This window comes from Sprattus sprattus, assembly GCF_963457725.1.
Source record: "Sprattus sprattus genome assembly, chromosome: 18".
Classification (NCBI taxonomy): domain Eukaryota; kingdom Metazoa; phylum Chordata; class Actinopteri; order Clupeiformes; family Clupeidae; genus Sprattus; species Sprattus sprattus.
Window position 1 is genome coordinate 7,255,621 of NC_137916.1, and position 26,919 is coordinate 7,282,539.

The window sequence follows — 26,919 nt, forward strand, 5'->3', positions numbered from 1 at the left end:
TTAAATTTTTCATCAATATGTGTAATCATTTCATTTAAAAGGCCATCTATACCACATGATTTATTTGATTTAAGTTTGTGCATTTTTTCTTTCAGTTCTTGTTCAGTTATATAAAAATCAAGGGGATTTTGGTAATTTTTGATTGTGTCTTCAAGTATCTTTAGCTTACAACTTATTTCTGATCTGGTTGGAGTTACATTAACATTTTTATATAGATCTTCAAAGTGTGATTTCCATATTTTCTCGTCCTGTAGGGCCAACTTGTCCTTGCTTTTATAAAGGGTATTCCAATTTTGCCAGAAGTTATCAGTATTTATTGATTCTTCCATATTTTTGAAAATGTTATTTGTGTGCTGATCTTTCTTAATTTTAATGGTTTGTTTGTATTGCTTCAGGGTTTCATTATATTGAAGACGTATTTCGTGGTTATTAGGATCTTTGTGTTTTAGGTTTGATGTAGTTCTGAGTTTTTTACGTATATTCTTACAATCCGTGTCAAACCATTTTTCTTTTTTATGTTGTGTTTTCTTATTTGTATATTGGCGTTTTTCCATATTGCTTTTGATTGCTGATTGATGGAATATACTTGTTACATCCTCTACCAAAGCATTAACACCCTTACAATTTTGGGAGTACATTTTGTTAAGAATCATGTCAAGTAAGATTTGAGTGTTTGGGTTGCTGATAGCCTTAATGTAATCATTTTTTGTGTCATTTTTCCACTTAAAGTTATATTTTAGTCGAGTCATTTCATTAGAGTTTTTTGTACTTTTTTCAAATTTTCTTTGCTTTAAGTAGATTGTTATTTTGCTATGGTCTGATATTGGTGTAAGGGGGCTGACTGTGAATGCATTGAGATGATTTTCCTCTATGTCTGTGATAATGTAATCTACTGTACTACTACCGCGAGGAGAGTTATATGTGTATTGTCCTAATGAGTCCCCCCAGATCCGACCATTGGCTATGTACAGACCCAGTGATCTACACATGTGTAATAGGCTTCTCCCATTGTTGTTGTTGACTTTATCGTAGTTGTTTCTGTTTTTATTTGTAGGTAGATGGTTGTTGGTGTTATTGATATATTTATTACCTTGAATACTAATCAAGTCTTGATTTATTCCTGTTCTTGCATTTATATCACCACAAACTATGATATTACCTTTTCCTTGAAATGTATTTATTTCCTCTGTTAATGTGGGGAAATAGTCATCATTGTAATAGGGAGAATCAGAGGGGGGTATATATACCGCACACAAGAAGATGTCTTTTGTAGTAGAAACTACCTCCTTCTTTATTTTTAACCAAATATTGAATGCACCTATTTTAATGATTTCTAGTATATGAGTTAATTCAGTTTTATACCAAATTAACATTCCTCCGGAGTCTCTGCCTTGTGTTACTCCTTTTAATTTTGTGGAAGGTAATACTATCTCTCGGAAGCCTATTGGACAGCCACTGGACCAATCTCCTCTACTCCATGTCTCTTGCAAAATTATAATATCAGAGTTCTTTATCTCATTCAAAAAGTCTGGGTCTCTACTCTTAATACCAAAGATGGAGGACCTTAGGCCCTGAATATTCCAAGATGAAATTTTTAAAGATGAACCCATTTTAAAAAGTGAAAACAATGCTTTAGCTGATTTTCTTAGAGATAAACAATAACTTTGATGAACATATAAGATGGATAGTTGTATACATACACGTAAGCAATATACAGTATGCCTTACTAAAACATAACATATAATATATCTAATACAACACATATAACACACATACAAATACACATAGATAAGTGTTAGACAGACACTACAAAGAAAACCGAATGGACATTCACAGGAATTTTTTTTTTTGTTTTTGTTTTTTTTTTTTTTTTTTTTTTTTGTTTTCTTTTTTTTTTTCATAGCCGAATCCACATATATCTGTAGGCTACTATTTGACATACAAACACACGCTCATATACTCACACATACACATACACAAACACAACCGGACACACACGCATACAGACACCGACACTCACACACACACATACGATTACATACATTAATTGCAGTCTGTTATTAAACCAACATGTAATGCATATAAACATATACTTATAGGTACTTTATCTAAGATGTAAACAAAGTATACTCCCTCACTCACTCACTCACATACACACTAGCGCATATACAACATTCAGTCTACAATGTTTTTTTTTTTTTTTTTTTTTTTTTTCACAATGTCATTGTCTAATATATTTGTTACTTGCCCATGAGATGAGAACAAAGACAGCTGAGCATTTGTTGGATCTCTTTCAGGTCTGTAGATGGTGGTGGTAGTTGGTAGGAGGTGGATGGGTCAGTAATAGGGGGATGGGTGGTGGGATGGTTAGGATGGGGGACTGATGCTCTGTTGACAATTTCAGCATAGCTCTGTTTCTCCTTTCTGTTGAGGCTCTGTTGATTGTACTGTCTTTGTGGTCTTGGTCTGTTTGGCGAGTTGCTCCAGGGCCGCTGGTGACTCAGCTGGACTCTCTGCTGGTGTTGTGGCAGAGAGATTCTCCGAATCTCTGTGATTGTGCGATTGAGAGCGACGTCCTTCAAGGACTTAGTAAAAGCTGGAATGCACTCTTTGCGCAAGTGTACATGGTCAAAGAGACTGTTGTGGTGAAGAGAGGGGTGTTGAGCCATAAAAACATTTGGCTTCATGGCACAGTCTCTGTATATACTTGCATTGACCTTGTTGATGGTGTCCGGGTGAAAATCGGTTCTTGGCAGCAATGAGGAAATGACAACTCTCGACTCAGGGAAATTGTAAGAAGCCTTCTCAATCACATTCCCAAGTGATAAGGCAACTCTCTCCTGTTGAGCTCTTAGGTCGTTTGTCCCTGTGTGTATGATGATATGGCTTGGGCTGCCCAACTGTTCCACTGAAAGGAGTTCCAGGGCCTTCTCGGTGTTAGGACACCATATCTTTCTAATCCGATGGTATGGAAATAATTTCTTCTCATCCACAAATTTGCCATTAGAGTCCATGAGGAGAATGATCTGGTTGGAATTTAAATTGGAGGTGGCTGGCAGGGCATGAGTTTGAGAGGGAGGAGGAGTTTCAGTCTGCTCTTCCAGTACACTGTCAAGGGGGCAACTGTCTGTTGTGTTGACAAAGTTTCCCTCTTGCTTTTCACTGGGAAGCATCTTCTCCGTCAGGCATAACAGTTGCATTGAGTGAGACTCACTCTCTGCTTTCAACTGTCTGATCTCCTCTGACATCAGAGATAACTGTTTGTTGAATTCCTCCCTTTCCCTTCTCAGTTCCTTTATTTCCCTTTTCAGCTCCAATAGATCTTTTTTATAATCATCCTCCTTGTCAGTTTTTTGAGTGCTTTTAGTTGGTGTTACTTGGACTTGTAGACAGTCCATGGTTTCCCTCAATTGCACCAGTTCTACCTCCATCCTTGAAAACTGATCCCTCATACTAGTCAGAGAGTTGTGAAGGATAGAAATATCTGAATGATTATCAGGATCAATGTCTATGGCAGAGAGCTCTTCAGAAAGGTTGCTTTGTGGTTGCTCTTTTTTGTGTGCACCCAAGGTGTCTGTTTTCTTGTGAAGTTGAGCTTGTACCTTAATGTCATTGAAGTCTTTTCCAATTTGTTTCAGATTTCCTTGAATTGTTATTGTACCTGTTTTATAGAAGTTCATTGTGATTGTACTGTCATTCTCATGAATCTGCAATTTCCATCCATTGCTTATGCCTTTACGGGTGACTGAGGAGTAATGGAGCCGAATAGCTGTGTGCCATGCCTCTGGCTCATTGGAAAAAAATATGAGGTTGCTGATAGTACCGTTTTTAAAGTGGTCAGCAAAAAGAGTCTCTGGATTTTCCCTTAGGAATTCCTCTTTGTAAGTTTTTTTGAGCTGTTCGTTTGTAGCTTTTAATGGATACACAATTGGAATTGGTTCTGTATCTTTCAAATCATTATGCATTGTATTTTTCAAAACATTCTTTTGGCAGTTCGTTTTCTTTTTGGAATGTTGGAGGGATTGTCCCTTTGCCATGGCTGCTGATTGGCTGATATTGCTGAACATGTAAATGAAGAGTGATGTAATAATGGGCACTTTAACTGAATTAACCTGCCTTGGTCTAGCTTAGCATAGCTAGCTATATCCTCTTTCGGATTGTCTCCAAATCCAAATCAAATCCAAATCAAGCAAAAGTCCTTGATATATACTATACTATATATCCCTCTCTCCTTCTGTACTCACTCAAACAAATTCAGTCCCTCGGTTTTTTAATCCTCTTCCTCCTTTGTGCTTCTTCTGTGCTCCGGGGATGTAAACTGTTCAGTTGTGGAGTTCCTCAGATCTCAGCCAATACTTCTCAATGTTTCTCTCCTCACCCTTGTTTTTTCTCTTCTTTTCCCAGTTTTTAGGAAGATTTTTATATCCTCTCGTAAAGGATTTACTCGTCTTTATATATTATTTATATGTTCATCAAGTTTCAATATTTATCTCCTAACAAAACAGCATTTTTTGCAGTTTCCTTTAGGAGCTCATTTCATTTGCTGCTGCTGTTTGAATTTAGAACTTAGAACATTTTTGAGCACTCTCTCTCTCTCTCTCTCTCTCTTTCAGAGGTGGGTGATATAGACTATGAGGTTGCACGGCACAACAGCCCTGGCCTACAGGGCTGCATCTCAGGTGTTCGCTACAACATCTTCGCCCCACTGAAGACGCTCTTCCGGCCGAACGTCACAAATCCGCCAGTAACAACGCATGGATATCTGGTAGAGTCCAATTGCGGCGGGTTCGTCCCTATACACGGCTATATTCCATGGGAGGTGGACCCCTGGTGGACCGGCCTATGTAAGACTACATTTCCCAAAATCCATTTGTTGTGTCCGTTAGACTGTCTTGTTTATATTCCTCTGACTGAAAGCAGCTAACATTAGCAGTTATTCCTAATGAACAGGGGGCTCCTCAGGTTGTCATTTTGTTTTCAAAACAGATTTAGAGCAGCCCTTCCCAGCATGCTTTAAGGCCACTGATCACATCCCATTTCGGAGAGTTTATAACGATAATGAGGGGTCTTTTAAGGGGGAAACATATCTGCACAGGTGAAGTGAGTTTTCTCCTCTCTTGTCTGTCTTTCCTGTAGTCTTCTACTACATCCACGATGACGTGACCCCACCTTGGATGACCCGTAAGTGCTCCACTGGTCTGCTCTTGAAATATTCATCTCCACTCCTCAATTTTTAATGCCAACAGTCACCATCACTCTGTCAGGCCTAGCCCCTTTCTGTGATCTCTCTCTGTGTCTCTCGGTCTGTCTGTGTGTGTGTTTCAGTCCCCTGTCGTCTTTCATTCTAGCACTGACCCTGCCCCTCACACAGACATTCAACCTCTCACTGCCTTAGTAATTCTGTCAACAGCAGAAATCCTCTTCCCAGACCACTGGTGGAGAGAGAGCTTAGGATTATGGGCTGGAGAGATAATGGGTTTTTGGTATTTGCCTGTCTATGAAAATGACAAAAATAGTATCTGACACACACACACACACACACACACACACACACACACAAACACACACACACACAGACACCTTAATGTTCACAGATGTATTACACAAAACAAGAGGATATTACTTCAAACTTAACACATACATAGACAGCAGATTAATGCCAGGCTCAAACCTAACCTACTGGACACACACACACACACAAACACAAACACACACACACACACTCAAGGATAAGACATCAGAGAGTGTGTGGTCTGGCCTCACCCCTTTCGCGGGATAAGATGGATCAACGGGATAAACTGTACTTACAATGATTTCTTGTCCTAATATAAAAAAATGACATTTCTTTGCCATACATGGATCAGTATGTGACATCCTAATAGATTACATAGTCTGAGTATGTTTACTGGTGTTTGTTTGTGTGTGTGTGTGTGTGTGTATGTGTATGTATTTATCTGTGTGCGCCTGTGCGTGTCTATCCACAGTAATCATTGGAGCTGCAGCCATTCTTCTCTTCCTCATCCTGTATGGGCTTTATCTGTATCTGTACCGGTATAAGGGTAGCTACCTCACCAACGAGCCCAAGAACCTGGAGTCTCCCAGCAGCTCGAGACCGCTCACCGAACCCCCGACCAAGGAGAAGGACCTGACCGAGCTCCAGGAGTAGCCCCTTCAAGGGCTAGCGAGCTAGTGCTAACTCTCTCTTCCTTCAGCTTTCACACTTTTCTTTCTGTCCCTCTGTTACATGTCTCTTTCAGCTGTTTCTATTCCCTCCTCCTCTCCCTTTTACCTGTTTGTGTGATGGAAGCAAACTGGTTGACAGAGAACGGGCACCATTGGAGTGTTTGCTAATATTCCCCGAGGACCCCATTAGGATCCCAGGGCTTGTTGACAGAAGTGCCTGAGTAATGATAACGCGATATCACATAAAAAGTGCAGAACTGTTAGAGGCAATCACTAAGAAAGCTAAGAGGCAACAACTCTACCCGCAAACCCAACTCTCCCCTGCCGTCTCCACCGCAGATCTCCCTCAGTGACTCCTGACCCCGAGGAAAGTATGGAGTGGGAGACAAATGGCTACTCTCACAAGATTCCCAATCATCTTGTACTGTGAAGGCACGGTCACAGCTCCAGCAGTGTGACGTGAAAGTCGATCATGCAAAAAGTATATTTATGTGTCATGAAATTATACCTACAGTCCGATTCCATTAGAAAAGCATGAAGCCATCTGAATATCCAATGAAATATGAGAAGCAGTATTTTGCAACACGCACTGAAGTATATGGCACATTGGCAATACTAAGATCCTAAACCTTTGTATGAATATTTATCATTTATTATTCGTATTTATCGTAGATTCTACAGACTATCTCTATATCTGGTACCGTTTTTGAAGAGGGGCATTAGTGGCACCATTTTTGAGACATTTTTGAGCACAACTTATGAGAGGGCCTAAGGTGTTGGCGTGTAACGTTGGCAACCTGGCATGAGACCTTAGCAAAGCCTCCGCAGTGTGTAAAAAAAAGGATCTGTCTGAGCATCAGAACTCCCAGCAGCTCACAGGGAATAGGAAGTCTAAAGCTGTAGCTATCTGAAGACAAGAGTTTTTTGGAGACACAAGGTTTTCATGGAAAACTGTAAAATACTGTAAAAAAAAAAGTAGTTACGCAAATATTCAGCCTCTTCATAATTCATTCTGTGCAGGTCACACTTCTCTGGTTTTAAAAAGCATTTCCTTTCATCCTCACTCCGGCTAATGTGGTGTTGCAGAAAAACCCATCTGGTGCTAGTGAGGGCTATCTCCTAGGTGTAGGGTCCGGTCTGAAACTAGAAACTCGAGTCACCCTCATGAAGGGTTTAGCCATCAGTGCATGCACTCTGTGACACAATGTGGCAGTTGTTTGTGTGTGTCTAAGTGTTTGTAAGAGCAGAGTACGGGTGTTTGTAGGTAGGAAGATAAAATAATAATAATAATTCAAAATAAAACGTGACTCAGGGTTAGTTGGACACAGGAAGCACGATGTTAAGTCCCATCCGTGCTTCTTTCCTCTTAAGAGCTAATGGTGTAGGGTGAGATGTCGGCTGACGGGTTGGCAGGTTAAGATCCCTCCTGTGGGTACTCCCAGCGAGTCTTAAATGTCCGTCACCTCACTGAAACAAGACAGAGTGTTCAGTGAATCTCAAGCAGCCCTAAGTCAACAGCTGCGGCTACACCGATAGCCAGAGGAAGGACTCTACCTGGTGTGAACAATCAATACGCCGCATCACCCAGGTCTCTTCTGTTCGACTGGAACAAACAGTCCTCTGTGGACAGACTTGGACAGTCCTGATTCTTAGTCCACATCTAGGAAAGACGAAATATGTTTGTCCAGGTTAGATCTGTCAGTACTACTGAGTGTGTCTACCGGGATTCAAATATATCGATCCACTAAAAATACACTTACTATGAATAAATGTTAGTGCCATGTGGGCAGGTTTTGCGTCAACATATTGACTATTCTGCTGTGGTCTAGTTTCAGGTAGATGGTGGTCTTGAGCTGACTCTGCTGCTTTTTAGTAATTGTAGTGATTTGGTCTTTTCATTACATTTACAGTGGCTGCAGTGTTGGGCAACTGAATGTGCTTCCGTAGAATTCCACCGTTTCACCTTGGTGTGCTGCCATTTAATCATCAGGGACGGCTGGCGCCTGTCCTCCGCTGTTCTGCTGAAATATGACCTCGGTTCAGATTTCAGATGTGTCTGCTTTCTCTGTATTCAGTCTATTTTTGTGACAGTCACAATACTTGCAGTGGTAATGCTGAATCAAGGAGACCAGAGTCCTGTACCAAAGGCCTGCCCTTGTGGTGGAGGCGTTCATGCTAATAGTCTTTCTCTAAGTGGGCCGCGCAAATGGCTCCCTGAGTTGTCATGTGACTCTTCATCACCTCCCGTTGGCCACACGGCTCTACTGCATGCAGCAGACTGGAATAGAGTTGAATGTGATTCAACTCTGGGATCAATTACGTCATCCTTCACAAGTGTGCTGTAGTATTCATCTCTATGACGCTTGCAATAGGACAGCATATCTGTCGCCGCTGCGCAGCTATCCATGAGCTCATCGTAACTAAAGCAGTAGGTGGTGACGCTCTAATGCTCACATCAGTGCTGACACAGAAGAAGAACAAGGTCAGAGTCATTAGATAAGAACTAGATAGAAGCCATGTGCCATTTTCGAAAAGCTATGCATCCCAACAGCATGTCTTTATGCACTTTGCTTCGTAATGCAATAATGAGAGTTTCTTTCGCTTCCAGTACTAGTTCAATCACCTAAGACACCCCTTATTGCACTTAGAGTCTTATATTTATGTAGGCTACACATAAATATATAAAATGTATATGAACTTTGTTTCCTGATTTGACTGGTTTGTACTGTAATGGTTGAAAGACGCTGAAAGTGAGTTTGGATCGCGAGTGTTAGAGGGAACTATGGATCGTGTTGCTTCATGTGCGTTCTGTTTCTGTGATGAGTCTGACTGAGGAATTGGCTGCTAGGCAAAGCCACTCCATTCAGTCCACTGTCCCACTCTTCATGCGCGTGCTGTTTCTGTGATGAGTCTGACTGAGGCAAACCCACTCCATTCAGTCCACTGTCCCACTCTTCATGCGCGTGCTGTTTCTGTGATGAGTCTGACTGAGGCAAACCCACTCCATTCAGTCCACTGTCCCACTCTTCATGCGCGTGCTGTTTCTGTGATGAGTCTGACTGAGGCAAACCCACTCCATTCAGCCCACTGTGTTCCACTCTTCTACCTCTGGATGATCCCTATTCATTTTTTCCTATATCCGCTCCTCCCCCCCCCATCCCCCCACCCCCCCCATGTCTTACAAAACAGGGATTCTCGTATCATTGTACATTTGTATTATCTTGTTCCAATAGTGAATAGAGAATCCATTTCAGGTGGGCTGTTAGTCATGCCAGCTCTGATGCCACTGGGTTCTCACATCAGTCTCCCCCTCTCTGTCCATTATGTATGAGCTGATTTAGCTTGGTGCAAGTCGAGGGTTGTAGCCGGATGTACTAAAGCCTTCACGTGTGAGGCATAAACCTGTCATAAAAAGTGACTTAAGCATTCCTAGCACAGCGTAATGTATGTCTTTCAAATGGAATGTGTGTACATAGAGACTCAGATGCTCATTACTCTAAGTTAGTGTTCAGGGATCAGCTGTTTTGGATAGGGGGGGATCAAATGTAGGTTGTAGAGGATCTCTGGATGGTCCCTCAGGTCCATGATAGGATGTTGGCTTTTGCGTTATTTTGCCATTGTCTCTTTTGTGATTAATCACTCCTTCACAGATGAAGGTGAACTAGAAGGGTGAGTTTGGTTCACAAGGTCAGAGTTCAAGTTTAGGGTCAAAGGTCAGGGTAAGTTCTTCTAGGTCGCCTGCAGTGTTTCACTATTTTTAGAAAAACATCGATTATTCCTATTTTTTTTTCCTTTTGTAGTCATCTTGTAAACATTATTTTTCTGTGTTACTACCTTTGTATATAACCATGACTGTGTAAAATTGAGACGCTAAACCAAACTGTCACTTCAATAAAATGAGCTTGAAGGAACACTGTGCCTTTTTCTTTCCCTCATTTCCTCATCAGAAATAATAAGACCATGCAAACCTCAGAGACGTGATACTGTATAAATGTAGTTTATTTCTTTCATACACATATCTGCTTACATTTACATGACAGGAGGAGATCCCATAGCATTTTATTTGTAATATTAGCACAGGAGCGCACACACGTCTCAGATTGCTCGTCATACATCTTTTGGAATGAGGGGACGGATGTCAAGGACAATATATTTATCTTTCAGGTCAGGAGACCCGAGTGAGTACACACACATGCACACACCTGGTGGCACACACATGCATACATCAACCCTAATCTCTCCTGCGGTCTGCAAGAGGCTAGTTAGCCTAGCCACAGCTACAGCATCCAGCGATAGCATTTAAAATGTAACATTCTCATCTTACCTCTTGCGGCCTCCTGGACACATGGCAAAGTGCTGTAATCAGCATCTTGCCTAGGGCTCCAAGTAAAGGCCTCTTTTAAGGTCTAACTGACGCCCTCAGGCTCACTTCATAATGACCATATGACACATAGTAGCATAGAAATAGCTTAATATGATCGTTTTGTAAACATCTTTTTAATTGGACATAAAAATACTTAAGGCCTGGTTGTATTTGGTAACATTTCTCTCACGAAAGGGGTCATTAGAGATGATAACTAACACTTGCAAACAAGCTTTATATGTTTGATACATTTTTAGATTTCCAAAAGTGAGGAATTCATTGCCTTCCCTGTCATGTAACATACATTTGCAACAACCAGCTGACCACCCAGTTCAATGGCCATACTAGTTTCCCTACATCAGCGATTCTCAATTCTGCTCTCTGCATCTCTCCCTGGCCCAAGCACATCTGTGTGAAATCAATGTCATTAAAATGCTGTTCATTACTACATCAGGTGTGTTCTGCTAATCAAGGGTGACAAGCTCAGTCAAGTATGCATATATGGTAGGCTACCAGGGAAAGATGGAGTCTGTGCTGTCGGGGTGGCGGAACATATAAGATGGATGACCACAGTCCTAGGTGTGTCTGGATGCTTTTCTGTTGCCTATCCAGTAGAGAGCAGCAGAAGTCCCTGCTAAAGTTATCTCTATGATCTACTGCAACAGAAGTCCTGTGAGATTGGTTACATGGGGATGGTAAAACTGAGATCGCGTTTAGGCTATGAATGCAGATCTGTATATATGGCAAAACACATGTTAGCAACAGGGTAGCTACTTGATTTGGAACTACTGTAAGTGGTGCTATCCCAAGCCTGTGTGCTATCTTTGTTCTGTCCTTCCAGACGCTCTCTATCCCTTAGTCCTCTTCTAGGCCTTCTGTGTCTGTCTGTCTGTCTGTCTGTCTTTCAATCCTTTATTCTTTATTCTCCCTCTAGTCCCTTCATCTGTCTTCTGAACTCTATCTCTCCCCCATGGATGCTGTTCTCCATCTGCTCTGGACAACATGACATCAGTATTTCTTTATTTATTACCTCAGAGTCTGTTAGGGCCAGGCTACCTCAACAACAACATGGGTAACACACTGAAACAAAATCACATCTGGCTTTTTCATTTTTTCAAATCACCTTCCTCTGCTTTTTGCAATGAAAAGCTTTTTTAAAATTGAGTGGCTGTTCATATTCACCAGGTCATGTTTTTCCTCAGGCCTTTTCTAATAGATACTGATAACTTTTACTTATTTGAACTGTTTTAAATCCTTAAAACTGATTAACTGTCAGGGAAAGATGATGGCGTCTGTAAGCTCAGGTTAGGGATGAGCTAGGGGCGAGCCCGTTCTTAAGCCACGGAGGCATCCATGTGGAGCTATGGGTTGGCAAAATCCTGCCCAGACAGGCCCTCTAGCTGCCCTATAAGAGACACATGTGTTGAGGGCTAATCAGATTACACGCCGGATGTCCAGTGTCTGAGAGCTTGCACAGAGATAAGATTAGTAGTTAGCGTGTGTTGAGAGGAGTAGACTACACCTTTAGCTAGGTCACCAGAGAAGAGAGCTACAGAGGAGGACTAACTAGACTATAGCATGTGTCTGTGTCACGACACCAAGGCATAGCACAGGTGTCCTCAGACCAAACCAAGCTAACATACAGAGCAGCAGAGCCGTTAGAATGCAGAGTGAGTGAGTGAGTGAGTGAGTCAGATAAATAGAGCTTCGAAAGCTTCAGGTACACAAGTCAGAAGAAGTGGAGCTGAGAGCAAACACAGTACACTGATTGGTTACAGAGAGACCTGGGGGGAAGAGTTTTGTGTTGGATGCGGTTGTGTGATTGAGATATTTGACTTGACATGGGCAGAGGAGCTGCCATCTGGTGTAAGGCTAGTGGCTGAGCTTCTGTGGCATACAGACCAGACTCAGTGCGACGGAATGCAGTGGGGTCAGGAACGTGGGTGTTTAAACTCCAGGTCAGAGATCAAAGTTCAGGGTGTGGAGGACGCGTCCTTTGATTAGACAGCATCGATCTCCCTCTCGATTCCCACATACTTCAGTGCATCAGCTTGGCTGTATCTGATAAAATAGAAAAAACAGTGTGAGTTTTCAGGCATGCATCTGTGTGTGTGTGCGTGTGTTTGTGTGTGTGTGTGTGTATGTGTTTGTGAGTGTGTGCCCCTGCCTATGCATTGTTGAGAGCGTTTGTGCATATGTTTCTACGTGTGCTTGCATACATTCATGCATGCATATACATGCAGATGTATGCATGGCTGTGTGAAAGCTTCCATTGTGTCTGTAGAGTGTGCACTGTAAATGCATGTTCATATGAATGTGTGTTTATGATGATGCTCAACCTGTAATCGAAGAAAAGCTCCTCCCCTTGCTGGATGGCTCGCTTGGCAAAGATCCCAATGCGGTGGTCTCCATTCACCATGACAACTGCAAGGAAAGTGTTAAGAAAATACGTAATGAGGGGCCGAACAGACTGACAGCTTGAATGTCGTCCTTCATCTTATGCTGTGGTGTTAACCTTAATGGCAGTAAGGCATAACATAAAAGTCCTGTTCAGTTATATATCAATATTATAATATTGACACCCGTGGCGTTTCTACATTAGGGGCACATGGGGCACTGCCCCACCAAATCCAGATGGCGCTGTGGTGCAGAAAGCTCAATACATCTGTGCTTTGTGGCAAAACATATCTTTTTTTTGATTTAATATGCAAAGTAGCGATTCAATTGTAAATGTGTGTGTGAATAAACTAGACTCACAAGCATTATAGTGCTGTTTTGGAGTAATTTGATTCTTATGTGTTTCTGTGTTTGTGCACGCTCTGTGAAATGCTGCCTGCTCTCTGCTGTCCCTCACCCTCTGGGGCAGCGCTGCAAACATAAGAATGTTGCTATGGAAACACCAATGAGCGTGAGCGACACAGGCCAAAGTTACCTTGGGAGATGGGGCAGTTTTAAATGTGTCCCACATAATCTGCCTACCCGTGACCAAGAAAAAATAAATCATACAGATCGTACTCAGACAGATCTGAGCCACTAATGTTACTGCTTGTCAGCTGCTATCACTAGTTTTCTACTGTTTTGGAACCAGACTCTGTGTTGTAATTCCATGTGTAATTTCCTTTTATAAGACAACATTTTATGTGAGCTTGGTCATTTGAATATGACATATGACTCATGCAAGTCATGCAGGACCTTGTCCCTAGAGGTTAGTAATATTCTTAATGACTGTTAAACCAGGAGAACAGAAGAAGAACCACATGGAACCAGAATTTCACAGACTGTACAGTTGACTCACTCGTACCTTTTGCATAGCAGTTGGGATTGACAGAGTGATTGGCAAAGCGGATTTTGTTCCCTTTCCGCGTGGCGTCCACAACAAAGTCTGTTCAGGCAACACAAACAGGCAAAGTGGGGGTAAGTGAACTTAGCATGCTCTTCTCTTTCCACATGGATGTGTGAGTGTCACAGGTGCACAGTGCTGCTCTCATACCGTTATTCAGATTGAAGAGGAAGCTGGACATGTATTTGTCATAGATTCTCCCACGTCTGTCGGCCTCGTCCTGCGAAATCATCTAAATGCACACACACATGCAACACGTGCACACACACGCACGCACGCACACACACACACGCACGCATGCACGCACGCACGCACGCCGTACGCACACACACACACACACACACACGCACGCACGCACACGCACGCACACACACACACACACACACACACACACACACACACACACACACACACACACACACACACACACACACACAAACATGGTGGTGTATCACATGACTGAACCCTCGGATCTGCTGGGCTGCATGTAGAACAAGAAACTGTTCACTGGTACAAATATGCATCATTGATCAGACCCAAGCACATGTTGTGTGTGTGTGTATGTGTGTGTGTGTGTGTGTGTGTGTGTGTGTTGTTGTGTGTGTGTGTGTGTCTTTGTGTGTCTGTTTGTGTGTGTGTGTATGTGTGTGTGTGTGTGTGTGTGTGCCTGCTTACCTCTCCACAGTACTCAGAGATAAACTCATTCTTCTGAACGGACTCTTTGATGAAGGTGCCCCACCCGGCCACATCAGAGGGAGCCAGCAGGAGATGCTGAACACACAGACCATTGAGTCCCATTACAGACGACCTTCTCAAGACACTCTAATGCTAATGCTTATACCTGTGTTATTAGTCAGTAATACAACTCCATTCATTCATAGTCACGCCTCTGGCCCTCATACCTTCTTCAGGCCTCTCTGGATGCTGCAGTTCTTGCAGGACACCTGCTTGCTATCCCAGTGCTCGTCGGCCGCACCACAGGTCATGCAGAGGTCGGGGTCGCACTCCCGCACGGCCAGGTAGCACGGGCACTGCTTAGTGTTGCACTGCGTCTTACAGCGGCAGCCGGGGAAACGGTTCTGACCTGCAGCCACGTGGGGAGGGTAAGGCATGATTAAGACTGACGACTAAATTATGTCATTTAAGGCTGAACTCCAAACTTTCCATAACAATGACATCCGTTTTGCGTTAATATCTATTTGTAGTGTAGACACAATAACACTGCAAAGGGGTGACAGTTTGTACACAGGCTGGATAATATTTTTAACATACAGTATATAGAGTTTGCTTAGTAGCAGACAAACTGAAAACTGACAAACTGTGCAACACATTTTATCTGTTAACAGATAACAGTTACTTTAGCGGCTTTAGTTACTTAAATGCCATTGCAGAGATTAGCAAAACACACAGTGGCACACACTGGGCGCTCCTAATAAGTAGTACATGAGATAATCTGTCCTTGGAGCAATTGGAGAAGAGCCTATAGCCAGACTCCCTGATGAGTATGGACTGAGGTCACCCCCTGTGAGCAGCGCAGACCCATAGCGAAGACGGCTGCTTGCACTGGGTCTGCTGCAGTCACTCTGGCACGCCATGGCAATGGCATTGGGCACAGCATCACTGTGGGCGGGTTACAGGGAGGAGGAATGATGGAGACTGTCATGGGAAACTGCCAACGGTTATGTAGTGATGTAGACCCTTTGTACTGATGGTAGTCATTTATACAATCACGATGCAGAAGTAATACTATGGTGAGCTGCAAAACACAACTCCTGGAAATAAGCTATATTTATCACCGGGTGTCTGAGTTGGGAGTTCTGTAACACCCACGTTTAGCTGTCACTCTGGGTGTGATAGAAAAAAAAATAAAAAATAAATAAAAACTGAGACCTGAGAACCACAGAATCTTTTAGTCAAATATCCCAGTCCAACGCCACACTGAATGAATGATGGTCTCCTGTGGCCCTCTAGTGGTGGTTTAATGGACATCATTCAGCTCATTATAGCTAATGGTCTTCTTCACTGGTATGTGTCACTGTAGCCATTAGATGTGTTAGTGCCAGTAAACGACAGACCTTTTGGATTTTATAACCCTTCCCCCAGTCTCTGAGGGCAGGGAGTGCCAAGAGTGCAGAACGCAGCTGTGCACTAAAGTCTGCTGGGGCCTGGCTGATGTCACTCACATCGTTACAGTCTACTGACCGGTCGGTTAAATATGATTAGGAAACATGTTTGCGTTTAGAAAAAGAAATACTGGGAAAACATTTACCTTGCATTTACTAGAATGTTCAAAGAAGGGGAAATCAAATGTATGATATGCTGCCACTCAATCTCTTCATAGTTAGCTTCAGACTATCCTCACTCAGAAAACGACCCATGTCACTAACTACACTGTACAACAACTCCCATCTCAACCTCCTTCTAGGTTTGCTTTTTGTAATTCGCATCAACATCCTTCTTCAAACCTTACTGATTTGCAATTCTTCTTTCTTTTGCACTATTTTTAGTGTCTGTCACTGCAAGTCCCACATGAAGACAAGTTCATTTTCCAAAGCCGTCATATTCCTCTCCAGTATTAGACTTACGACTGCACCAGACTGCACGACTGAGACTTTGTTTCTGGTCTCTGCATGTGTTTGTGTTCAAGTTTGGACCATCGTGGGTTTCGCAGTCTCTTGAGTCCACACATCTGTTCCATGTCGACTGTGTGGTTTGGTGTGTGTCAGCCTGTGTGAGAGTGTGGGGATGTGTTGTCTAGATGTATCTGTGCATACTCACAGGGCTGTGTGTGTGTGTGTGTGTGTGTGTGTGTGTGTGTGTGTGTGTGAGTGTGTGTGTGTGAGAGAGTGTGTGTGTGTGTTTGTGCGCGTGCTTGTGTGTGTGTGTGTGTGTGTGTGTGTGTGTGAGAGAGTGTGTGTGTGTGTGTGTGTGTGTGTGTGTGTGTGAGTGTGTGTGTGTGAGAGAGTGTGTGTGTGTGTTTGTGCGTGTGCGTGTGTGTGTGTGTGTGTGTGTGTGTGTGTGTGTGTCTGTACCCGTTATTTATGAGTAATTGATGTTCCAGAACACTGCAACTGTGTCAGATCCCTTTCAGATTGCACAAGTCTCAGTGTTTCTGCTCAACACACATCAAATATAAACTTACACGGATATATACACACTCTCTCTCTCTCTCAAACACACGTACACGTACACGTACACGTACACGTACACGTACACGTACACGTACACGTACACGTACACGTACACGCGCACTTGCACACGCACACGCACACGCACACGCACACGCACACGCACACACACACACACACTCACACACAAATACAATTTATCTGGAGACCACTGCTCTCACACAATGTACCCTAAGTCATTTCCTCTTGGCTCTCTGCCTATGGAAGGTGGGAGAAGAGCGGTAGGAAGCAGAAGAGGCCAATCATAAAAGTCAGGCCCAGTGAGAGCTGAAATCTCCCTGCAACACTTTATCACTCCCAGCTCCCATGTTCTCTCCCTCCCTCTCTCTCTCTCTCTTTCTCTCTCTCTGTCTCTCCCTCTCTCGCTCTCTTTCCACTCTATCGTTCATGTATTCCCACTGTGAGGCAGCACAGGAGTATGTTTGGACTTTGTGTCCCTCCCCCTCCCTCCCCTTGCCTCTCTCTCCATCGCTCTCCATATCTCTCTCCTTCTTTTTTTCCTCTGTCATGTTCTGTCTCTCTATCCCTTTCTCTCTCTCTCTCTTTCTCTCTCTCTCTATCTCTCTCTCTCTCTCTCTCCCTCTCTCTCTCTCTCTCTTCCTCTTCTCATTAATGAATGGGTCACATCCAACACCTGAGACAGATCACTGTACTGCCACTCCTCTCCGGTTACAGCGGTGTGAGAGAGGGAGAAGGGAGACAAAAGAGCGAGGGATAAAAGAGGAGGGAGCCAAAGAAGAGGTATTTGGGAAGGAAAAAAAAGAGGGATTGAGCATTTAGGTGAGGATAATATCCTCTGAGCAGCCTACACACTAGGCCTGTCCTTCTTTCGCAGCCAGAGGGATTTGCTTTTGCACATTTGTGTCAAGATTTGTGTTTATTTGTCTGTGTGAGTGTGTGGTGAGAGAGAGTCTATGCGAGAGAGTGTGTTTGTGTTTGCTGATGCGTGTGTGTGTTTGTGTGTGTTTGTGTGTGAGAGAGAGAGAGAGAGAGAGAGAGCGGGAGCGAGAGAGAGAGAGAGAGAGAGAGAGAGAGAGCGTGTATGTTTGTGTTTGCAGATGTGTGTTTGCATGTGTGTGAGTGTTAGTTTTTTGTTAGCGTGAATGTATGTATGTGTGTGTGTGTGTGTGTGTGTGTGTGTGTGTGTGTGTGTGTGTGTGTGTGTGTGTGTGTGTGTGTGTGTGTGTGTGTGTGTGTGTGTGTGTTTGTTCTGAAGAGCCACTTACACTCGTGGTCACACTGGCAGAATTTCTCACAGAAGTTCTGGGTCATCACGCAGGGGCAGGAGCTGTCACATGGGTGCTCAGGGTGGTCACATGGCTGGTAGTTATACACTTGATTGGACGAATTATCTGTGTGGGGCAGAGGTACAGTTATTAGACCAATACTTTACCTGTACACAACCACACAGAAGCACTTAAACAATCAGGGTTGAAATGACAGACAGACAGACAGACAGACAGACAGACAGACAGACAGACAGACAGACAGACAGACAGACAGACAGACAGACAGACAGGCTGGCAGATGGACAGGCAGATATACACATTTACATTACATAATAAAAATACATTTTTGAAGGATGAGGTACCTTTTTTCAGCTGGATTTTGGCCCATAACCTGCAATGGCAAAACACAGCTTAATGCATTTAAATGCTGATTCTTACACATCATTGCAATCTGCTGTATTTATGTTATGGTTGACTGCTACTTGTCAATCATACCTGTGCTTCCTCTTTTTCTTCTGTGGAGCCACCCCTCCCTCTTGCACTGGCACACGGTGAAACAGCATCTCCTTCACGGCGAAATCGTAAACCTGAAAGCACACACACACACACACACACACACACACACACACACATAAACTCACTTGAGCACACACATGCATTCAGGCGCTTGAGATAACAAACAAACACCCGAATGAAAATCTATGTGCAAACACGAACGTGAGAGAAATCAGAACAAGAGAAAATAAAACACAGAGACAGAGAGATCTCTGAGCAGCACTGACTTGTCTGCAGGTCTTGGTGCCGATGAGTCTGGAGATGGAGCAGAAGTTGTTGAAGTAGGTGCCGTGGAGGACCCTGAAGAGAGACTCTTCCGCCCCGCTCCACTGCTGCTCTCCCTGGGCCTCAGCCTTGTCCTCCTCCCCCCTCTCCTCCTCCTGCTTCTGCTTGGTGGGGGTCTGGCAGCGGGAGTTACCTTCTGAGACACACCAACACATATATACACACACACACATACACACATACACACACACACACACACACACACACACACACACACACACACACACACACACACACACACGCACGTGGACATATGCACACACACAGAACACCCCACAGAGACCGACAAAAGGAAGAAGTTCAGCTTTCAGTGCCTCAGGATATTTTAAGATATCCTTACACGCAAGCATTATGTGTGTGTGAGAGTGGGTTCTTTGCCAACCTGAGGAACTGGTGGTGTCATGGTCGCTGTCCCCTTCTTTGTTCCCCTCCGCAGAGCCAGTTGACGCAGGGCCACCAGAGCTGGAGGCACCGGGCTGCCGACGCCCGCGACGCCAGCGCTGAGATTTTAGCATGTTCTGGTCAGCAAACTCTTTTGCCCCTTTCTAATGGACAAGGAAACAAAGAGACAGAGAGCATACATTAGGGTGTCTGTAGATACATTAGGCCTGTGGTAAGTATACTGTGTGAAAGTATACTTCAATGTTGGGAAATGTCTATGATTTTACTGTGTGTAAGTATACTTCAATGTTGGGAAATGTCTATGATTTTACTGTGTGTCTCTTTGAACTGTGGGGCTGTTGTATGTTGTCTGGTGTAGCTGTGCTGTGTGTTGTCTTTAGAATGTAGATTGCTGTCTGTGTTGGAATTGTTGCCTGTTATGTCTGTAGTCTGTGATGTTTCTTGTGGTTGGTCAGTCACACCTGCAGAAGGAAGCAATCCAGCCCACATGGTTCTGTCTCCATGCGGATCTCTTTGTTCTTCCTCTTGTAAACATTGGGTGAAGCATGGAAGGCTGAGAGCACAGAGAAACACATTCTCACAAAATAATACAAGCAGCCAATGTTAGATCTATGTGTAGGGATGGACCCCGTAGTACAATCTATGTCTGGGGTATAAGTCTATGTCTGTGTCTACACTGGGGTATAAGTCTATGTCTGTGTGGACAATGGGGTATACGTGTCAAATAGTTTAATCGCAGCAGAACTGATCGTTATGTTCACAGTTTATCATGGAAGTCATAAAACGTTAAAGAGTTAATACTTTTTTGGGGGCTGTGGCTTTTTACAGAATGACTACTGTGAGAACACGTTGAACGATGTGAACGAAAAAAATCTATTGGGAGGAGTCAGTCACGTAACATAACTGTGATTAGCCCTGGTGCAAATATGTTTTCTTGCTACAGATGCCAGCAGGTGCACATTTTCCAACATATGGGAGGAAATAACATTTCTGAAGATTGAAATCCCTGTTTCCACTCCATAACAAAGAGAAACCTGACCTGAGTACTTTATAAAGTTCATCCTGTGGGCCTCAGTCTAAGTCATTGACAACACTGCTCAAGGCCAACTTCCAGGCTCTGCTGTTCTGTACTGAGAGTGTGGCCAATCATCTATCCTGCTCCATGCAGCTCCTCCAATAAGACTTTATCAACTTGAGCTTAGCAGCAGACTTATTCTGTTCTCTTTTTTACTTCCTTTTTTCAGCGCCGCTTTCTTGGTTGGCCTTGCTGAACATTATTCATGCTGCTAACCTATTGTCGTTTTGCTGAAGAACACTTGCCTCTTGCTAAAAGGATGAAGCATGGAGAAAACATTGACGTCAGCTACCAAATAAAAGTAGTGGGTAGAAATTACATTAAAACTGTTATAAAAGCCGTTTTGGAACATTTTGAGGACAAATAAAAATACATTAAAACAGGCCATGAATCAAAAGAGAGAGGAGCTTATGTCAGTAGGACATAGAGAGGGAGAGAGAGAGAGAGAGAGAGAGAGAGAGACTGTGTGTGTGTGAGAGAGAGAGAGAGAAGGAGAGTGTGTGTGTGAGAGAGAGAGAGAGAGAGAGAGAGAAACACAGAGAATGAATGCAGAGCAATGCTATACAGATGGGAAAAGTCTGGTGGACAGGAAAAGCTTTTGTCCTCATTATGACAACAGAACTACTCAAGCTCTCAAAGCAAGCGCACAGAAGAGAAGAGATGAATTGGAATGGGATTCAGAGGGGAACAACTGAGGCTACGGTGACAGGGAAGTGACAGAGTGGTCTTTCTCTCTAATGTAGGACACAGCAGACAGAAGCCAGCAAAGACAGAGAGCCATCTAAATATAACAAGGAGTCAGGAGAAGCTGACAAGCAGCAAGGAAAGACTTCTGGTCACATCTGAACGCCTGGGCAAGACTAAAAACCTGTGCTTGAAGTCTCTTAATGACTTGGTATGGATAAAACCTGTGCTTGAAGTCTCTTAAAGACTTGGTATGGATAAAACCTGTGCTTGAAGTCTCTTAAAGACTTGGTATGGATAAAAACCTGTGCTTGAAGTCTCTCAAAAATTCTTCAAATCGCTCAAAAGCTTATGGTATAATGAGAGCTATTCAAATGGACGCAGCAGTCATATTTGAAGCAGCAGAGACACTTCTGATGGGAGAAAGAAAGTAAGGGGGGACTTACGGTGGAGGAAGCAGTCGTACTTGAAGCAGCGTCGGCAGAAGAGAGTGTGGAAGGAGTGGAGGCTCTGCTCCCGCTGGACTGACTTGGCAAACGGACCATCTATGTTTGGGGTGCACAGCGGTGGGCACTTCACTGGACTTGGCGGTTCCAGGAGGTCCTTGTACCTGCCGTGCATGTGTGTGTGTGTGTGTGTGTGTGTGTGTGTGTGTGTGTGTGTGTGTGTGTGTGTGTGTGTGTGTGTGTGTGTGTGTGTGAGTGTGTGTGTGTGTGTGTGTGTGTGTGTGTGTGTGTGTGTGTGTGTGTGTGTGTGTGTGTGTGTGTGTGTGTGTGTGTGTGTGTGTGTGTGCATGTGAGGAAGCAAATATAAAATGCAAAACTTTCTAGTTGGTTATCAAGCTTTTTTCAGATCTAGCATTCGATGCCAGGGGCTATTATTTTGACATTATCAATCAACACAGAACCTCTGTCCTTTTCTATGACTTCCTCTCTATGCACAATTTTAAATTGTGGTCCTCTTTGATCTATATGTAATTCACCTCTACTGAACAAGCAAGCCTTCTTCGTTTGTCTTTATGGTGCGCACTGCGCAGGTAAAACTGTTTATACATGGTTTGTAAGAATGTCTATAATGCATTTATAAGTTCTCATTATAAAGTTTTGGCTCATACTTCTGTTTCAGCTCCGCCATAGTGCCTTTGTAGGGGAACATGGACGCAATTGCAGTGAAGATCTTGTCATGAGGCATCTTCAGACTATTGGACCCCTCAAGGCCTGAGTTGGGCAAAGCACACACTGGTGTAACACATGACACAAACAGGGGTTCAGAAAAAGAATGTGGGGTTTGTAGTGTACTATACGGTACACAATAACGCCCATTGGTATAACACAGCATAACACAGTGGCACATTATTCTAGAACATAATACATAATCTAGAAGAAGCTTGCTGTGTGCTTTAATCTTGTGTGTGTGAGTGTTATATGTCTGTGTTATTTGATTTAAGGTCATGCTGTTCTGTAACCTGACCTCTGCCGACTGCCTGTCAGGGACAAACAGGTTTCTCCAGCCAACACTGGGAACAAGGTCCCTGTTCAAAGTAAATAACGCTTGGTACACAAAAACACAAACACAGACACACACAAGCAAACACTTGCACACACCACCAACTACTATCAACTCTAAGGTTGAAGCAAATTCAAGAGGCAGATCTTATTGAAATGACACACCACTAACACCCTCAGATGGGGTTAGGGTACTTACTTTCACTATTGCTACTCAGCATGGTGACCGGTCCCTCTTTGGGCTCCTCCGCTACGCTCTTCCTCTCTCCCTCCTCTGCCTCCTCCTCATCCTCCTCGTGGTCGGAGTATTGGCTCAGAGCCTCCACCAGCTCCTTAAAGATCTCATTACCTATAAAGCCTCCCTCTGTCTCACACACACACACACATACACACACATGCAGAGAGAGAGAGAGGTCACTGACAAAATATCTAGTCACCAGTTACTCCCCGAGTTGGTTTCACAGATCATACATTCAGACTACAACGATAGGCTTCACTTCTGTGTGTTAAGGAGGCTTCAGCCCTGTGATGGAGATCGGCAGGTTGCAGATGGGGGTCGAATATTACCATTCAGCTCTGGGAGGGTACCCTGCAGAGGTCACCTGACTGCCTCTAGAGGTCACCTGACTGCCTCTAACGCAGCTAGTTTTCCCACTGACTCTAACTGACCCTACGACCGCTAACAGCTATGATTCCTGCAAATGACTTTTATTTTAGCTACACAGGTCCAGACCATGGTGTTTCAGCTCACTGGTCGTCCGAACTTGTCTGTACTGTACTGCCTCTGTACTGGGTGTTGGCTGCAGCTGGGACTAGAAGCAGCTGTGTGGGGAGGATTAGAGGTCGTGTCTGAGCTCACCTCTGTCACCATGGACACCGTCGTAGTTATCAATCAGCTCCTCCAGGAAGGCTTCATCTTGCTCTAGTACCTCATCGCCCATGTACGGGATGTTATGGAGAAACGTCTCATCCTCCACCTGCCAGTGTGTGTGTGTGTGTGTGTGTGTGTGTGTGTGTGTGTGTGTGTGTGTGTGAGATAGAAAGAAAGAGTGAGTGAGGGAGCAGGCAAGAACAATACGTGATGAAAAGAATGAGTCATCAAGTACACTTCATCCTTTTCATAAGGTAAAATAGACACTGTGACAGCATGCTTTTGGATGTTTAAGAGTAGATACAGAATGACCTACATAAATACACTGCATTTCCGCTGTCTATCTCTCTCTCTCTCTCTCTCTCTCTCTCTCTCTCTCTCCTTCATTCTGTGTGTATGTGTGTGTGTGTGTGTGTGTGTGTGTGTGTGTGTGTGTGTGTGTGTGTGTGTGTGCGTGTATGTGTGTGTGTGTGTGTGTGTGTGTGTGTGTGAATGTGAATTTGTGTGCATGACAACATATGTTGATTCACCATGAAGTTTTGCTGCAGAGGAGACCAGGAGTACATAAATGGTATCCCAGCAACTGTTGTTAGAGGTCGCATAGCAACGGTCTGGTTCTGGAAAGGAGAGAAACCGAATTCCACCATGCAAACCTGTGATTGGACGACAAAAGAGAAGTAATATTCAGGAAGTGGTCAAGGGATGCACAGGTTAAAATGATCATCTTCCGCAAATAGCAGTTTCTGTATAATAATGACCGTTACAGTTATTGATTTCAAAATGAATTGCTCTTTGTAATGGCTAAGATGGGTCGTCAATGAAGATGAAGTGTGCTGCATCACAACATGCCACACATAGGGACTATAGTTTTATAATGGAATTATAAATGATATTATCATCGCATGATAATGATTATTATGCATTTAAAATAAATAAATAAATTAAGGCCTTTAACAGTAAAAACAAGTATGACTGGACTGGGTGTGTTAGTGACATGCATAAGCATCTCAGAGCAGAGAGAGCAGTCTCTCTCTCTCTCTCTCTCTATCGCTCTCTCTCTCTCTCTCTCTCTCTCTCTCTCGCTCTGTTACCTTCTTGTTGGGCAGAGACCCTGTGGCCGTGGCTAGGGGGATGGACTGGACCCTGCGTTTGGACCACTCCTCATTCAGGAGGTGGGTTCTGGTCTCAATCTTACAGCGGTTGGCCAGGAACAGGGCCTAAGGGTGGGCAATGGAGAGGGGAGGGAAGGGAGTGGAGTGGGAGACAGTGAAAGTGAAGACATAAGGTTCAATATCCACTGGACAAGGCAGAGCAGGTATGTGAGAATGTGCTGCAAACCCTCATTTGTTTTTGTGATGACCTGCTAGAGGTTTCCCAAATATTAATCTCAGAATTCACACTCCGATTAGTATAAAGTGCTATCCACTATCTAAGGGATACTCTGTTTTCTTGCATTTTACAGTTTGTATGATACAATAGGGGGGATGATAGACATGCTTATGGACTGAGTGTGTTTTGTTTACGTTTGAGTGGGAGGTTAGGGAAGCGGTCTGGTAGTGAGGCTGACCCCTACCCACCTTGACCTCTTCCACCTTGCGGAAGCGCTTGAGCTGGCGCAGCCTCATGTACTCAGACTTGACCCTCCTCCTCCACTCCTGGAGGTCACGCCCCGGCCTGTTGAGAGGGGGGCGCTGGGAGGCCGCCGCCTCCTCCATGCTGCTCCTGATGGTCCCAGGTCACTGGGAAAATACTCAAAATGGGTTTCAGATCATGATCAACACACACACATAATCTCACCCAAACACACATATGTGCGTAGACACACACATCATCATCATCATCATCATCATCATCATCATCATTATATCATCATCATTTGAGGACACACAGGATGACACAACACTTATTATCAGTTCACACTACAGGAATGCCCATGACTGAAAACACATGCCCATAAATAGATCAACATAAAACCACACACACTACATGAAGAATCAATGCACAGCATGACAGAAAGCTGTGTTCAAATTCACAGAACCTCAAAGAGCCTACACACCAACAAGAACCCCATGACCTGCTCTCACATCCTGAGCTCATTTCTGAGAAATACTCCCCAAGCCTTTCTGGTAATGGTACCAATGACTGTAAGTCCAGTGCACACACACACACACACACACACACACACACACACACACACACACACACACACACACACACACATTGCAAAACGCATGACTCAAACTTCATGTCATTCCAGAGTGTTGATTCACGATGCGTGTGATGGACTGCCCCCTGTTGATAGAAAAACAGAATTGGCTCTGCCCATTTTAAAAGGCTTAAAGCCCTCATCTACTTCCTATGCGACGTATCTTCCCGTTAGTGCCCCCGTGGACATAGTTCACTCGTGCATTAATGTCATACCATATATTGTACACCAGCCTGGACATTTAAATCGAGCGAGGCAATCGTTCGCAGTTCATACGCGTGACTCGCTGTCTCGGTGGCTGGCAGAAAACACGCGTGCCCCACAAGCACATCCAGCCCTGCACAGTGGAAGTGGGCGTGCCTCAGCGAGACAAGATGAAAACGGTGAAGTGCGTAGCAGGCTTTTACTTTTCCAGATTTCATAAGCTCTGCGCGATTAAGTCTGGAAGCTTCTACGACCTAAATAATTGGTTAATCGTTTGAAGCAGAGTCACTGGGTGCTGTTCAGAGTGGATAGGAGTGCTGTGTAATAACGCACTTATTATCGGTCCATCAACATCTCATTCTGACAGGTTTAAAGGACCGATTTTGGATGTTAATAGTCTATTTGTGCAAACCGCTAAATGGACATTGGACACGTTATAACACACTCTCTTCACGCGCACTAGCACAAACTCCTGATAAGCCCTACAGAGATACACTGTCGCAGTTAGAAATACCTCCAGAAGCCCCGTGTCCTACCTCTCGTTAAAAACGTGCGAGCTCTGTTGAAACGTTCCGTTCAGGACTTCGAGTCCCAGAGCGATTCAGAAACGTCCTGTGCCAACGCAAATACGTTCCTGCTGTGAACCCACCACAGATTGTGGTGTCAGAATGCTTCCATCGAGGATCCGAAGAGATGTGACAAACTGTGTAACGTCTGTAGGCATTCCGAGATTGGAGTTGTGTAGTTAAGAGCTGCGCACTTCGCTGGCACGCTCGGAGCTTCGGTGACGTCTTTATAATGCTCCCACTTCGCGGTTGTTTGGCTGCAG

The 26,919-nt window shown here is 43.9% G+C and overlaps 2 protein-coding genes across 3 annotated transcripts in view; one reads left to right on the forward strand and one right to left on the reverse strand.

The window, feature by feature from the left end:
* cntnap1 (contactin associated protein 1) overlaps positions 1-6,523 on the forward strand; it is a 28,553-nt gene extending 22,030 nt beyond the window's left edge. Inside the window, exons 22-24 of the mRNA XM_080857002.1 lie at positions 4,614-4,844; positions 5,137-5,181; positions 5,985-6,523. Of these exons, the coding sequence (XP_080713128.1) occupies positions 4,614-4,844; positions 5,137-5,181; positions 5,985-6,166 (458 nt within the window). The 3' untranslated portion in view covers positions 6,167-6,523. The remainder of the gene's footprint in view (positions 1-4,613; positions 4,845-5,136; positions 5,182-5,984) is intronic.
* A 3,651-nt stretch (positions 6,524-10,174) lies between these two features.
* Positions 10,175-26,850, reverse strand: ezh1 (enhancer of zeste 1 polycomb repressive complex 2 subunit). Of its 2 annotated transcripts, none has more exons than XM_080857006.1 (20): positions 26,627-26,850; positions 25,258-25,419; positions 24,772-24,897; positions 24,211-24,333; positions 23,669-23,786; positions 23,009-23,173; positions 22,419-22,521; positions 21,751-21,914; positions 20,007-20,098; positions 19,526-19,688; positions 19,086-19,279; positions 18,799-18,890; positions 18,666-18,694; positions 18,301-18,426; positions 14,789-14,970; positions 14,562-14,657; positions 14,037-14,118; positions 13,848-13,928; positions 12,886-12,970; positions 10,175-12,607 (listed from the first exon to the last, which is right to left on the reverse strand). In XM_080857006.1, exons 2-20 carry the CDS (start codon positions 25,393-25,395, stop codon positions 12,547-12,549), a joined length of 2,220 nt encoding a protein of 739 aa, XP_080713132.1. In that variant the 5' UTR covers positions 25,396-25,419; positions 26,627-26,850; the 3' UTR covers positions 10,175-12,546. The 2 variants fall into 2 exon arrangements, with proteins under 2 accessions (XP_080713132.1, XP_080713131.1); XM_080857005.1 differs by having other exon boundaries at positions 25,204-25,419.
* Between the last annotated feature and the right edge of the window lie 69 nt (positions 26,851-26,919).